Here is a 16,288-nt window from a genome sequence, read left to right as displayed (position 1 = left end):
AGGTAGAAAAGTATTTAAAATGTATTACTGTGGTCTGAATGTTTGTGTTCCTCCAGATTCATATGTTGAACCCTAATCCCCAGTGTGATGCTACTAAGAGGTGAGGCTTTGGGGATGTGATTAGGTCATGAGGGTGAAGCCCTTATGAATGGGATTAGTGCACTTACAAAAGTGGGACAAGGGAACTTGTTTGCTCCTTCTAGCATATGAGGACACAGCAAGAAGCAGCTGTTTTTATGAACCAGGAAATCGGTCCTTACCAGTCACCAAATCTGCTTGGCACCTTGATTTTGGACTTCCTAGCTTCCAGAACAGGGAGAAATAAATTTTTGTTTTTATTGCTTTTATTTTGTTGTTTATAAGCAGAACCAATTTAGTGTATTTTATTATAGCAGCCTGAACAGACTAAGACATATATTGTCCTCAGCTTCATAAAAATAAGGAAGAAGCTGGGCCTGGTGGTGTGCACCTGTAGTCTTAGCTACTCAGGAGGCTGAGGTGGGAGGATTGCTTGAGCCCAGGAGTTTGAGGCTTCAGTGAGCTATGATTGTGCCAATGTACTCCAGCTTAGGTGACAGAGCGAGACTCTGTCTCCAAAAAAAAAAAAGAATAAGGAAGAAAAATCAGATTTTGCTATTCCTTTTAGTTACAAAATTCTATGAGTCATCATCCTCATTTGTTTTATGTGTATGGAAAAGTAAGGCTCTGGCTAGATATGTACATAGTAATCTGTAGGTGGCAGTAAAGCACTAGTACTAAAACGTCCTCCTCCGCCATCTGTTGATCCATAGGAGCGGGATGCCTATCTCCCTCTGGCTGAGAGTGCCAGCAAGATGTACTTCATTATCTCTGACTTGTCCAAAATTAATAACATGTACCGTTTTAGTTTGGGTGCATTTCTCCGACTTTTCCAACGAGCTCTGCAAAACAAACAGGTAAGCTGTTGGTTACCCTGTAGCTGAGACTGAATCAGAAGATCACTTTACTAGGTATAGTACTTAACAATAATTTCCTGAGAAAACTTACATAGAATTATGTTTCAAAAGACTGTATGTAACACTTGTAAACTATATTTAAAAGAAACCAGTTTCTTAATTTCATTTTCTATTCTTAATGAAAGTAATTTATGTTCTGAGTATAAATTAATAGGTAATATATAATCATTAAAAATACTCGATTCTAAAAGGTATAAGAATAAGAAATCATACACATAATCCCATTACCTGGGGAAACGACATTTAACATTTCATTATATATCCTTGTTGTTTGAGGCTGTAATGTTCTAGTTAATGGAGATACAGCAGCGTACATTGCCTTATCAAGCTTATATTCTAATGGAGGGAAGGATATATTAAAGCATAACAAATTGTTTTAACCAAAAGATATCATACAGTGCTTTAAAAATGTATTAGTATATTACGAACAACTTTCACATCAATGAATATACATATGCACAATATTTTTAAAAGATGGTGAGGCTATACCATTCTTTATTTAACCACCTCCTGTATGGACATCATTCTTCTTACCTCTGCTGAATATCATATTTCCTTCAAACTTGACAGATTAAAACCATTTTCTTATGCTTATGGATTTTGTTGGAAATTTTCTCATTACACAGCAGGGATGGCTTGTATTTGCTTCATAATATCTGGGACCTCAGCTGGGAGGACTTGAGAGTTGGAGGTTGGGGTTAGGTGTCTATCCGGGATGGAAGGGCTTGATAATAGGACTGCCAACTGTAGCATCTCTCAACACAGAGAGATGGACTTCTTGTGTTATAGCTCAGGGCACCAAGTGTGTATTCCAGTGAGTAAGGCAGAAACTGAATTGCCTTTTATAACCTAGCCTTAGATCAGTGTTATTTCTGCTGTTTTGTATTCGCTGAAGCAGTCACAAGCCTGCTCAGATTCAAGGATAACAGCAAATAGATGTCACTGCTTGATGAAAGAAATGTCAAAGAATTTGGGGGTTATGTTTTAAAACATCTACAGACATGTATATGTTTTTCCATCCAGTGTTTTGCTTCTATAATTATTTTCTTAGTTAAATTCCTAGACTTGGGTAGCTGGGGCAAAAATGTACATTTGTAAGCCTTTTAACAAATATTGTCTAATTATCCTTCAGAATTGTATGCTGTTGGTGTATTAGCTGATACAATGACACTGCCTTTTTGCATCTACATCTTAACCAACAACAGATATTATATATCTTTTAATAATTGTCCTGTTAGGCAATTGAAAGATATTTTGTAAGTCTTTGATCACTTGTAAGACAAATAAGTATAGTATTATTTGATGTTTGTATTTTTTTTTGGGTGAATTAGTTTTTTTTTAACATCCCTTGTCCACTTTTTAATGGTATTAATAGTTTAAAAATTGAGTTGTAAGAGATACTTATAAGGAAGTTAAACTTTTGTCATGTGTTATAAATATTTTATCTTCCTTTTCACTTCATTTCAAAAATATTTTTATAAAATCAAATTAATTAAAATTATTCATAGTTTTTATGTTTGGTATAATACTTATATGGTTATTAGTTTTTTTGAATTGTTTTTTGGAAGAAAGTATTTTGTTTAAGTTACGGTGCAAAATTTCATATTCCAGTGGGTTTACTTAAATCTGTTTTTCTGAGGAAAGATTATTCATTTAATAAATATTGGCCGGGCGCGGTGGCTCACGCCTGTAATCCTAGCTCTGGGAGGCCGAGGCGGGTGGATCGCTCGAGGTCAGGAGTTCGAGACCAGCCTGAGCAAGAGTGAGACCCCGTCTCTACTAAAAATAGAAAGAAATTATCTGGCCAACTAAAAATATATATACAAAAAAATTAGCCGGGCATGGTGGCTCATGCCTGTAGTCCCAGCTACTCGGGAGGCTGAGGCAGTAGGATCGCTTAAGCCCAGGAGTCTGAGGTTGCTGTGAGCTAGGCTGACGCCACGGCACTCACTCTAGCCCGGGCAACAAAGTGAGACTCTGTCTCAAAAAAAAAATAAAAAATAAAAAAAATAAATATTTATTGCTGACTTACTGTGTGGGCATTTTTCTAGGTTTTTGGAGTATGTAGCAATGAACAAAGCAGGAAAAATATCCTTGTCTTCATTGTATGGACTACTTAATATTTTCATGAATGGATTACTTTATAAAACCTTTATTTGAGTATAAATAATGATTAGATTTTTACTGATTTTTTTCCCCCTAAGTGGGGGAAATAAAATGGTACCTAATGAAGACCTTGTGCTTTGGGTGTAGTTTTTGTTAGCAAAAATTTGTCTACTCAATCATGGTAGACAAGATAAACATTTCTCCAATGTATATTTGTAATGTCCTTTGGAAAAACACTAGATTTCAAAGGGGGGAGGGGCTGAAAAATAAATAATTATGTTTTGGTCCTTAGTTTTTCAAAAATATTTTTGAATTTAAAATATGTTAAATATAATCTAATTATTTATAATATTGTTCTAATAGAAGCATTTTTCCCAAGAAAGCCCCATATAGAATGGTGTAAAGTCTGTGAGAGTTGCTTCACAATATATGATTGAAACATATTTCTAATTTGCTGTGTCAGCAGATAAAACTAAAGGGAGTCATTTATACTTATCTTTTTTTGTAGTAATACAATTTCCCATAACTTGCTATAGAAAGTGTATAGTGATAAGTTCATTTTAATTCCTCTTTTTTCTTTAGTCAGAAAATATACATGTTAAAAAATAGTATCTCTATAAACTGGTGTGAGAACTGATAAATAATGTTAGAAATTCAACTAAATAAGAACATTTTTTTTTACTCTTTAGAAAAGCTAGTCATTTATAATCCCCTGAGTAACAGTAGTTCTGTGATAACATAGCTATTGAATAACATTCATCCTTGTGTGTGTGTGTAAAAGTGCACATGTTTGAATTTATTTTAAAAAGTGACATAATTTTAAGTATGTAGGGTACAAAACTTGCTTTCCATTATTTAGAAAATCTACTGGATCGTACAGGCACTCTGTCATATAATAGAATGCCCTTTAGTAAATCCAAGTCTCAATTTCACATGTGATCCTTGTTAACAGATAGTAAAATGAAGAGGGGTGTTTCCTATCTGAACTATTAATGAGCAACTCTACTGATTAGAACATGCTACTAACAAAGGCAGAAGTCTTGGTTTGATGCATCTGAGTGCCAGTTCATGTCTTGTGCCAGTTTTATGGATTTCACTGGTGATCCTGTATATATATTTTTCTAAATCATTATAATTACTTCATTAGGTTTTTTCTTGGTATGAAGTTATAATCACTGGGAAACAAGCAAATTTTATCCCAGAATTGAATTTTGCAAGACATGTATTCTCCAAATGCTCCCTGATGTAAGATGTAAAACTGATATTACACTTAGGGAAAGGGCCAGCTTGTATAACTTTTCCCTCTTCCGTTTCTTTCTTTTTTCCCTCATTATTTAGTCTTTTTTTTTTTTTAATTTAGAGGGGACAAGTAGTTTTTTTGTTACATGGATGAATTATATAGTGGTGAAGTCATGGCTTTTAGCGTCTTTGGTACCTGAAGAGTGTACATTGTACCCGACAGGAAGTTTTTGATCCCTCACCCCCTCCTACACTCCCCCCTTCTGAATCTCCCAAGATAATTATACCTCTCTGTATGACCATGTATACCCATTGTTTAGCTCCCACTCATAAGTGAGCGCATGCCGATTTTGTTTTTCCGTTCCTGAAATACTTTACTTAGGATAATTGCTTCCAGTTCCATCCTTCTACTCCACTTCTATCTCAAGCAATTTTTCTTTAATCAAAGGAAATAGCCACTAATGGCATCTTTTCAAATCATTGCAATTTTGTACAATGGAAGTACAAAATCAGATCAAAAACTAAAGTTATGTATATGAGTTTTTATAGTATCAATTTCAAAGTTATTGTTCATCCTTATTTAGCCTACAACACATGATTTAGGATTCCCATATTGAGGATGAGAAAATTCTTTATAGGGTGGTTCTTGTCATGTTGCTGAACTGGTAATTATAATACAAATAATTGAAATGTCCTTAACCTAGATTGATATATTAATAGATGGTCTTTATAATGCCAGTAGAAATCAAAGTGGTATGGTGAAATTCAACTTGTATTATTGGGAAGTGATTGTAACTTTTATTTACTGAAAGCTTTAACTTTAGATATTAAAGAAAAATATATCAATTTTTTCTATTGTATTAGTATATAAATTTAGTGGACTTACTTGTTTAGTCCCTTGAGTTTGATGAACAAAGATACTTGTTCCAGTATCAGCTATAAGTCTGGAGGAACAATTTATAAGGGCAGTTAAACAATGGGGTACCTTTTAAATGTTAATAAATTTCCTAGTGATTTTTCAATTTTCAAATTTTAATCTACAGGATTCTGAAAATACAGAACAGAGAATCCAGTCTCTTATCAGCTCATTAAAGCACATGGTGTATGAATATATATGCCGTTGTCTATTTAAGGTAAGAAGCACTATATTTTTCAAATATAAAATATCACTTGATCCTCTATTTAATGCAGTATTTATAATATAACTTTTTACCTACTAGAAAGATTGGCATTTCTGATATTTTTCTAGAATAATATTCATTATTAACTGGAATGTCTTACAGCATTCTGGGATATAGTGGGGAGAAAAGTGACAAATGAGGAAGGAAGAGCGAACACTGGGTTATCAGACAGCTCTAAACATTCTAGTAGTCTCTAAAAGAGAACAACAGTAGATTATGTAGCTCATTTTCTCGCCAAAATTTCTCATCCTCAGCATGATTGGCATTTTGGGCCACATAATTCTTTGTTGTAGGGGGCTGTTCTGTGTATTTTAGTGTGTTTAGCAGCATCCCTGGCCTCTACCAGCTGATGCCAATAACATTCCCTCCAGTCAATTGTGAGAATTAAAAGTTTCACCAGACATTGCCCAATGTCCCCTACATTGGAGAACAAAATCATTTCTAGAAATTTTAGATCTCATAGAAAACAGATGCTTTTTTTGACTTAGGATTTTTTTATTATATTTTTAAATAGCAGTCTTTGGGTATAGCTTAAGACATAATGTTGAAGAAGAGCTTTGTAAAGGCAATTAACTAAGAGAAATAGAGTTATTATGGTTCAATTATATAGGCTTCTTAAAACATCTTGGCAAATATATAGTTAAGATATTTTTTGAGTGAGATGGTAATTTTTATGATTTTGTTGAGGATTTTTATTTACAACAGAATAAATCCTTCAAAGTACTTTTCAGTAATTTGACAAGGGATGTTATTGGAAGTTCAAAGAATTATAGTCGAACATTTCTGCAGAATTCATTCTTTAATGGGATATATTTTTCTTCTAAAGGTGCTATATTTAACTGATTCTCACACTCAACTTTTGGGCCTCAATTTCAACTTGTATAAAATGGGAAATTGTAAGCAAATGATCTTAAAGCCATTTTGTCACTAAAATGTAATGATCCTAGATATAAAGATAACCTTCAGAGTTATAGATCTCATGATATCTCTAACGTTTATTTAATGCATTATCTTATGTAATACTTAAGAATTTTCTATTACATAAACAAAACTTAAAAATATTTTCAGAAATATTCCATTTTTATGGAACTATATAGAAAAAAACCTTAAAGCTTCATTTCACCCTCTCCAACTCATATTCCTTCATTAGAGCAAACCAGTTCGTTTGCTTTGTTCCTTTATAGTCCATTTCCTCTCTCATTATATTCATATGTACAAATATGTAGATAATAGTTTTTTAAAGTTTTTCTTTGCTATATGTTTTGTTCTATAGCTTCTCTTTTGTTGCAGTAGATCCTGACGTTCTTTCCATAAGTGTAAATGTTAACCTCATTATTTTTAGTGATTTTGTGGTATTCCATAGTTTGGTCATATGCTACTTTACTACTCTCTCGGTAGATATGAGATTATTTTTATATTTTTGATTCTATGAATGACTGTACATCCTGTACAGCCCATTTATCTTTACATACATGTGTATTTCTATTCAGTAGATTTCTGGATGGAAATATAGTTGTTGGTACATGGATTGTACTTTTTAAGTTTTGCTGAATATTATCAGATTGCTTTCTGAAAGTTTTTTTAACCAGTTAATACTTCTACCCACATAGTAATGAAGGTATCTTCTTATCTCCTTCTGTGCATCCTTATCTACCTAGGATATTATCAGTTTTTTAAAGTTTTACCGAGCTCCGGTTTATAAATGATATCTTATGTTTTATATCTTCTCTTTGTTGTTTTTAAAGTTATTTTTACCTTTCTCCCTTACCTTGCCATATTTGTCTATTTTCTTGGTATTTTAAAGAATAAGCTGTTTGTTTTACATGGAACGAGTTTACTTTGTTGTAATTATTGTTTTTATATTTTAATCATTAGATTTACTTATTTTTTGATTTTCTAAATTATTAAATTTGTGAGAGTTTTTTTGAATGTAGTTTTAATCTTTTTAAATTTTCTAGTGAATATGTTAAGCTACAAAATTTCATTTTGTTCAATCTTGTAGTATGTGTTTAATGCTTTTTTCTTTTTTTTTCTAAGACCTCTACACTAAAATACATTGTGATTTATGAAAATGTTATGGAACTATAGTTATTTTAAGATGCTCCAAATCCTTTTTGAAAGTGGATATGTCATTAAAAAATATTATTCTTAAAAAATGTTTTAAGTCAAAAGACAATATAAACTTCCTTCTTATTCATTCCAAAGATTAGTAGCTTTTCTTATTAGGAGTTTCTTGCTGGTTTCTAACTTATGTATTTGTACCTCAGTTTATATAGTCTTAATTTATTTTTAGTAATACAGTACACTTGCTGATGAAATTTAAATCCTTATCATGTATTTTATAATACAACTAGGGAAGGATAGGTATTCAGTACCAAGATGATTTAACATATCAATGAAGTATAGTGAAGTTACTTCTTTGAAGTCACTTTACCTTTTAAAATGCATTAAATTAGGCTAAAGGCAGCATTTTGTTACACTGGGAGAGAGGTTGAGAGTCTTAGCCTCCATAATATTTTAGTACCCAGTTGGAATTTTTCATTGCATATCTTGAATAATACTTTTCTATTGTGAACAGTTGGAAATCACAAAAAATAGCTATGGCTTACAATTCTTAAGAAATGTTTTTAATTGATGATGGAATATCTGTTTTTTTAAAAATTCATATTTCTGTTTGAGTAACATTAAACCTTTGCAGCATGAATTCAGCATTCTATAGAGTTTCAGTGGCAAATAAAAATTCAGAAAGCATATTAATCGTAAAGCAATGAGATAAATTTCCCAAGATTTAACACTATAACCTTACTTAAGATGGAACTAATTTCATATTTTAGTGAAAGCTTTTTGGGATTTTAGCAATCAGCATAGCATTAAACTGCCTGCCAGAGTTTCTCTCATGCTGATTTTGCTGTTGTGTTTGGTGACAGCAGTATTGCAACAATAGACTCTTGAAAATGGAAACAGACTAGAGTTATTAGTATTCACATCACACTGAACTGAAAGCAAGTTGACCTGGAACAGAAACATGATTGACTTGTTTTGTAGTAGGAAATTTAGACTTTTGATAAACTAAACCAAATAGAGAAAGCTGTGTAGCACTTTCAGTTTAGATTATTAGCTATGCCATTGTTTTTTCTTTAAGAAATTAAAAGTTTTTAATTCAGTTACCTAAGTTTTTCAGACAATTCTAGCATAAATTACATATTCAGTTCCCCCAAACTTATGATTATAATAAAACTATTCAGAAGTAACTACCTTTGCATATCTTTTCTTCATCTCAGTTTATCATTTCAAATAGGTACAAAATAATGTAAGTTGTTGTTAGAGTATTAGTTTCCAGCTATATTGGGTAAGTGTCCAGAAAATGGTTGGAAGGGAAGATTGGAAGAGCATACAGTAGTCCCCTCTTATCTGCAGGAAATACATTCCAGGACTCCCAGTGGATGCGTAAAACCGTGGTTAGGGCCAAACCCTATATAATACTAGTTTTTTTTCTTATACTTACATACTTATGATCAAATTTAGTTTATAAATTAGGCACAGTAAGACATTAACAACAATAAACTATTAATAATAAAACAGAACAATTGCAACAATATACTGTAATAAAAGTTATGCGATATGACGCCTCTTTCTCATTCCCTATCTCTCTCTCAAAATCTTATTGTACTGTACTTACCCTTCTTGTGATCTGTTGATCTGAAAACCGAGATGGCTACTAAGTGACAAACGGTCAGGTAGCATATATAGCATGGATCCACTGGACAAAGGGATAATTCATGTCCTGGGGCAGGACAGAGTCAGATGGCCTATGATCTCATCATGCTATTCAGAATGGCTTACAATTTAAAACTTATGAATTGTTTATTTCTGGGATTTTCCATTTAATATTTTCAGACCACAGTTTACCATAGTTAACTGAAACCATGGAAAGCGGATTACTATATTCTTACTGTTTTCCATTTCTTATGGAAGTGTTATCTCAGAGATCTGAAATGGTATAGAGAGAATGTCTGGGGAGGAGGATATGAAGAGAAATTTTTTCATGCAAATACCTTGAAAGTTAATATCTGTGCATCTCACCTTGCCTCCTTTTCCAAATGAATTTGTTCACTGATTGAGTAAAATTCTTGTGGATATTATGTTTTAAAATAAAATATTACTAACATCACATGGTTATATTTATTATAAAAATAATTTAATTTGGATTCTGATTTTTTTTCCTATCAATGTATTTTCTTATATTAAAAAAGTAGAAGTTCTCTTGTTGGGTATTTAGAAATTTCATACTTTGTGACTACTAAAGCAAATCTTGATAATTGAGTTAATTTTCTTCTGCTTAGATAACTCTGACACATTCAGTATTGTATCTAACCCTTTGAGTTTTCTGAAAATACAGTTGAATGTGCATAGAATTATTCATTAAAATCAATTACTTAGCTTTAGACACAAATGTGAGTGCCCAAGTTCTATGCTGTATCAACTCCTTTGAGATTAAAGCAGGACTTTTCTTCATAAGGTAATGTTTATTTTATACTTTTAATTGAACATATTTGAAAGCAATGAATATTGTAGAGATAAAAGGAATGAATTATATTTTCTACTGTGTCTTAGTCTCTATGAGAATCATGGAGTTTATAAAATATTTTTGAAGTAATTTTGAAATGAATATTATATGGTGTATCACTTTACTATATGTCAGTTATTTTAGCCATCACCTTTTGCTAAATGCCTTACCTATATTTCCATTTAATGCCTATAACAATTTATTATACAGAAGAAGAAACTAAGATTTAGAGCTAATAATCTTTCTCTAGGTTATTCATATTTAGAGGATATTACAGTTGAAATTCAAAGGCATTCTACTTGGTGGCTGAAGATTTTTTACTTTAATAGGACGCAAGTGAAACAAACCACAGTTTCTAGAAATGTGAAGTTGATCTCAACTGTAAAGTTGACTTTAAGATCGCCTCATCTCATATTAATCCTGATCTAATAGTTTCACCCTAATTATTTACTACAGTATGTGTGATTCAATGGTACGGAACAGATGGCTGATTTATACCACTCTATGGTTTACCATCTCTTATTGATTTTTTTCATTTGGATAGTTATTCATGTCAAGAGTTATTCAGTTGAGATTTTGCTTGTTAAATATATCCCTAATATTAGAATATTTTCTAATAGAACTCAAATATACTGAGATAAATTGACATTGAATTAAAGTGACCACATTTTCTGATAAGCAAAGTAGATCAAGGATTTTAAAGATAACAAAATATTTTTGCTCAATTTTGGATGTTGACAGTTTTTTTTTTACTTCAGTTTAATTGGAAATAGTGCAACCATGCACATGGGCTCACATTGTCTCTCCCTCTCTGTTAATTCTAATTTTAGTTTTATTCTTGATTCATTTGTCTTCCTTATTATATTATTGTTAAGTACTTATGGCTAAAGGGAATATTTGGTATAGGTAGGCCACCAGACAGATGGCAAAAAGAGCTTTCTTCTACCATTTCTAGCTTAGAAAATCATGGAAGATGATCCTGGTTGGCCTGGCTTAGGTCATGTGGCATCTTTTGAATCAATATCTGTAGAGTGGTATAATGTAATTAACAACACTATAATTATATGCTTATTTCTAAGGTCAGGATGTCTTCTGTGACCAGAAAACAGGGAGAAGAATACCCATTTATTGACCACATATTGTGTGCCTATTTTTTGACAGTGTTTTGGAGTTTGGCCTCAGTAATAATTAGAAATTAGCTTACTCCAGTGGATAATCTGAGGATCATAGAATGACAGGGGCTTTCCTTCTCTCCATTAACACTAGAGACTACATTATTCTTCAGTTCAAAGGAAGAAATGTAATTATACTGTGTATAAGTTTTTGGGCAGTTATGTCTGTTATAAAGAATTAACTGTATGCCCATCAATCCACGAATGGATTAGTAAACTGTGGTATATGTATACCATGGAGTATTACTCAGCTATAAGAAATAACGATGATACGACATCTCTTTGGTTCTCCTGGAGAGAGTTGGAACCCATTATATTAAGTGAAGTATCCAAAGGATGGAAAAACAAGCGTCACATGTACTCACCAGAAAATTGGTTTCTCTGATCATCACCTAAATGCACATCGGGGAAGGAAACCAACTGGATATCAGACAGAGACGGGGGGTGGGGGGAGCAGATGGATGCATGCCTGCATGATGAGTGCATTGTGCACCGTCTGGGGAATGGTCATGCTTGAAGGTGCTAACTCGGGGAGGTGGGGTGGGGAGGGGATGGAGGTATGACTGCATGGTGTATGCCAGGTGCACTGTCTCGAGAGTGGACACGCCTGGGGCTCTGACTCAGGGGGATGGGCAGGACACAGACAATGTATGTAACCTGAGGTTTTGTACCCCCATGAAGAGCTGCAATAAAAAAAAAAAAGAATTAACTGTATAATTTCTTTCTATTTTTTAGTGGAGATGGGGTCTCGCTCTTGCTCAGGCTGGTCTCAAACTCCTGAGCTCAAACGATCCTAAAAATATATAGAGAAAAAAAATTAGCCGGGCATGGTGGCACATGCCTGTAGTCCCAGCTACTTGGGAGGCTGAGGCAGGAGGATTACTTGAGCCCAGGAGTTTGAGGTTGCTGTGAGCTAGGCTGACGACACGGCATTGTAGCCTGGGCAACAGAGTGACACTCTGTTTCAAAGAAAAACAAAAAACAAGTCATTAGTTTATTAATTAAGCATCTTAGTAGCTTTTCCATCTCATTATTATTCAACCCCTATTGATAAAAGTAGGTAATTTGAAGACATAATGCATATTTTTGTGAACCAAAATTCAAGGACTTTGCTTTTGCAAAGACACAAATTTTACAAAAGCAAGATAATACTTGTTATTCTTTGCAGGCTGATCAGTTGATGTTCGCTTTGCATTTTGTTCGAGGCATGCATCCTGAACTTTTTCAAGAAAATGTAAGTCAAATTAAAGAAAGAAAATTTTAGAGCTATATAAAAATTTGGTGATGGGTGGATTTATTGTTAGATTAGAAGTTTCTTTAGGCTAGAAATTATATATGAATGTATTAATCTTTTACTAAGTTAGAAATTTAGTGTAAAATGCTGCTCTGCTCCCTTCTGTGTCAGCCTAACATTCCAGAGTGATAGTAAGGCAGGGAAAGAGATCTAACTTACTGAGCTGCCTGGATTTTTCTGAACTTAGGGCTCCAGAAGAGTCAGCCTTCTTATATTCCTGGCCTAAGCAGTGGAATTGATAAATAGAAGTGAGACAATATTGGTATATAACTACATTATTTATTACTTTCACTGCCTTGTCAAGAGTCAGCAGGTGAAACATCAGGGTGGCCAGTTCTCAGAAGTTTCCTTGAGCATACAGGTTTATGTTTATCTTTTATGTATAATTTATCTTCTTTGTCTATGATTTCATTTCTGGTCTGCCATATAACACCCTCTCAAACTTCAAAAGAACCTCTCATGAGCTAGACCTAACTAAACCATCTCTGGTCTGCTTCCAGTTTTTAAAAAGTTTATTTGCAAGTGGTTTTTCTCATTGTTATGCCATTATCGTAAAGTGAGAATCCAGTAGCTAGGATGCCTGGGGATGGTAAATGGACAGTGGAACTTGGTCAAATTTTAACTATCTTCTGAGTTCCCCTCATTTGAATAGTTAAAAATACAATTCTACCTATATTCTTTCTGTGTTTTTCTCTAACTCTCCATGCACTGGCTGACTTGCTTAGTTTCTTCCGAGCTTATTAACTTGACTCCTTTTATTTCCACTGGTAACATTGATGTCTTTCCCTCTTCCTATATAATGTTTTTTCACCATGATCAGTATGTTCCATGCAATATAAGACTATATTCTCTATTTTTCCCTCATAGAGTATAAATAAATTATCATTGAGAAAGAAAAACATTTTTCTCTGACTCTCATATTGCAGTAATAACCATTCCTATTTTACTTATTTGTGCCTGCATAATTCCATAGGAAGAGTGGGTGACCAAAGTGAGTGGAAGCAGGAAGTACGTTGCTTTGGTAGTTTTTACATATTGCTCTCAAATTTTTATGTATTTTATTTATTTGCTGGCCAATGTGTGACAGATAGTGTGGTAGTACCCATTATTGTCGAACTGGGCAGATTCCAGAATGAAGACATAGATTTTTCTTAGAGCATTAGATTCCATAACACTTGATTAATCTTGATTCTGTGGTTAAAAAGTATTAATGGCAATCCCCTCCCAATCTGTGGAAAAAGATAAGTTAATGGAAGTACTTTTCTTAATTTTTCCTAACATATACAATTTTTAAATTTTTGTTACACCTCATTGCTTATTTATTGAGGTATAGGATATGAAAGAACTATTTAACAGTAGGTAATGAATGTTAACTGAATGACATTTAAATTTTAAGATGTTGAGACTCATATGTCTAATGTAGTTTTTGTTTTAATAAAATTATTCCTGGCCAGGCGTGGTGGCTCACGCCTGTAATCCTAGCACTCTGGGAGGCCGAGGCGGGTGGATTGCTCGAGGTCAGGAGTTTGAGACCAGTCTGAGCAAGAGCGAGACCCCGTCTCTACTAAAAATAGAAAGAAATTATCTGGCCAACTAAAATATATATATAGAAAAAATTAGCCGGGCATGGTGGCGCATGCCTGTAGTCCCAGCTACTGGGGAGGCTGAGGCAGTAGGATCGCTTGAGCCTAAGAGTTTGAGGTTGCTGTGAGCTAGGCTGACACCACAGCACTCACTCTAGCCTGGGCAACAGAGTGAGACTCTGTCTCAAAAAAAAATAATAATAAAATAAAATAAAATTATTCCTGGTTGATTTCATATTAATATTATATAGTGGTACATGAACTCATTATGTTAATGTATTAGAAGAAATGAGAAGATATGAAAGGAGTATTTTTTTTCCTATGTCCTTGTAAGCCATTGTAAACATTGTAAGCAATCTTATAGGGAAATTAAAATAATTTTATTGACTGGTTTTTATTTTTATATTTTTTGTGTTCTTCATATTTTTTATTCAATAGGAATGGGAGACATTTACAGGTGTGGTTGTTGGGGACATGTTGCGGAAAGCTGTAAGTTAAAATAGCAAAATCTTATTATTTCATTCTCAGAGAAAATAGTTCTGGCTTTGGCTTCATGAAATATGATTTACCTTGGAGGAGTTTTCAATTATTTTTGAAATTATACTTTGATTAGAGGAATATGTCCTGGCCTCTATTGCCCTTCTATAAAAGGAACTTAGGTATATGTTTGACTTTAAAGACATATATTCTTTTGGGAATAATATTAAATACTAAGAACTTAATGCAGCTTCCTTTTCTCAATATATGACTTTTACTCCATGAATAATTTTGTATTTTTTAAGGAAAATCTTATAACTTGAAATTTTTTTTTACATAACAAAAGTTTAAAAATTACATAATGAGTGCGATGCACACCATCTAGGGGCTGGACATGCTTGAAGCTCTGATTTGGGGGGGAGGAGGGGGCAAGGGTGATATACGTAAGCTAAACTTTTGTACCCCCATAATATGCTGAAATAAAAAAAATTAAAAAAAATAAAAATTACTTTTTAAAACTTTTAATAACTTCATTAAAATTTAGCTTTTTCTCTGGTAATTTTCTTTTTAAATACATAATACATAAAAGAAATACATATTTATTTTTAAATATTCTTTAAAGCAATACACCACAAATACAACAAAGGACCTAGATCATGTCTGAAATGCAAGATATAATTTTAAAAATAGAAATTTTATGACGGTTTCTTACAACATTTAAGTTTTCCTGAAGTTTCATGAAAGATTAGGCACAATGAAAAAATGATTCCAACATTTGTCTAAATAGTTCTTTATAACTTAGGTTACATAGAATTTTACCATAGTGACTTGTAAAATACATAAAAAATAAAGAATATATAGAATAAGCATTTTTCAAAATAGTATTCATAAAAATAGCTAGTCAATTGCTATTTTTAAAATTCTGAATTTTATCAAATATAGTAAGGAAAACAATTGCTTTTATTAAAGGACTCTCAACAAAGAATACGTGATCAACTTCCATCTTGGATAGATCAGGAAAGAAGCTGGGCGGTAGCAACGTTGAAGGTATTCCTTTTCTACTATGAGGGATATTTTAATTTTTTCTATAATTTCAGTTATTTCTGTTGACACTTTGTGCTACTTAATCATACTTAGATATGAGTATATATGTCTGGATAAAGCATTTTTATATACTTGATTTATGTTTGTATTACATGAAGTTCTACACTTAAGATATAAATCTTCTAGATTTACATTTCTGATCTTATAGCCCACTCTTGAAAAAAATTTGGGAAAAGAGAACACTGTTTTAGGTAAAAAGAATGAATATATCATCTCTGAAAGATGATACTGTTTAAAGTGAATATTGAATGCCAAATAGGAATTTATGAGGTAGTAAAGAGGGTTAAAACATTTAGAGGCAAAAGAAGCAACATATTCACAAATAGGGTGTAAATGAATATGGTTTAGAAAAACATGCTTTGTTAAGAATTTGATATTTGTTACAGAAAACCAGAACTGGAAAGAAGTTAAAGCTGTGCAGATAAATTTTATTCAAGAGAACTATTGCATTAGGGGAAAAGAGACGTCAGTACAGAACTGGGCTCAATTCTGAATATAGCATGAAGTGGGAATTTATAGCCAAAGAGCAGGATCTGTGGTGAGGGTCAGGGATGGAAAATTACTAAGAGG

General features: G+C 32.8%; 1 protein-coding gene across 1 annotated transcript in view; it reads left to right on the top strand.

Moving 5' to 3' along the window:
• DYNC2H1 (dynein cytoplasmic 2 heavy chain 1) overlaps positions 1 to 16,288 on the top strand; it is a 279,710-nt gene that overhangs the window by 132,531 nt on the left and 130,891 nt on the right. The window contains exons 69-73 of the mRNA XM_045556812.1: positions 792 to 935; positions 5,384 to 5,473; positions 12,429 to 12,494; positions 14,576 to 14,626; positions 15,584 to 15,661. Of these exons, the coding sequence (XP_045412768.1) occupies positions 792 to 935; positions 5,384 to 5,473; positions 12,429 to 12,494; positions 14,576 to 14,626; positions 15,584 to 15,661 (429 nt within the window). The remainder of the gene's footprint in view (positions 1 to 791; positions 936 to 5,383; positions 5,474 to 12,428; positions 12,495 to 14,575; positions 14,627 to 15,583; positions 15,662 to 16,288) is intronic.

The sequence above is a fragment of the Lemur catta genome, chromosome 7 (assembly GCF_020740605.2).
Source record: "Lemur catta isolate mLemCat1 chromosome 7, mLemCat1.pri, whole genome shotgun sequence".
NCBI lineage: Eukaryota > Metazoa > Chordata > Mammalia > Primates > Lemuridae > Lemur > Lemur catta.
Note: the sequence above shows the minus strand (reverse complement) of the source record. Positions and strands in the feature narration are given on the sequence as shown.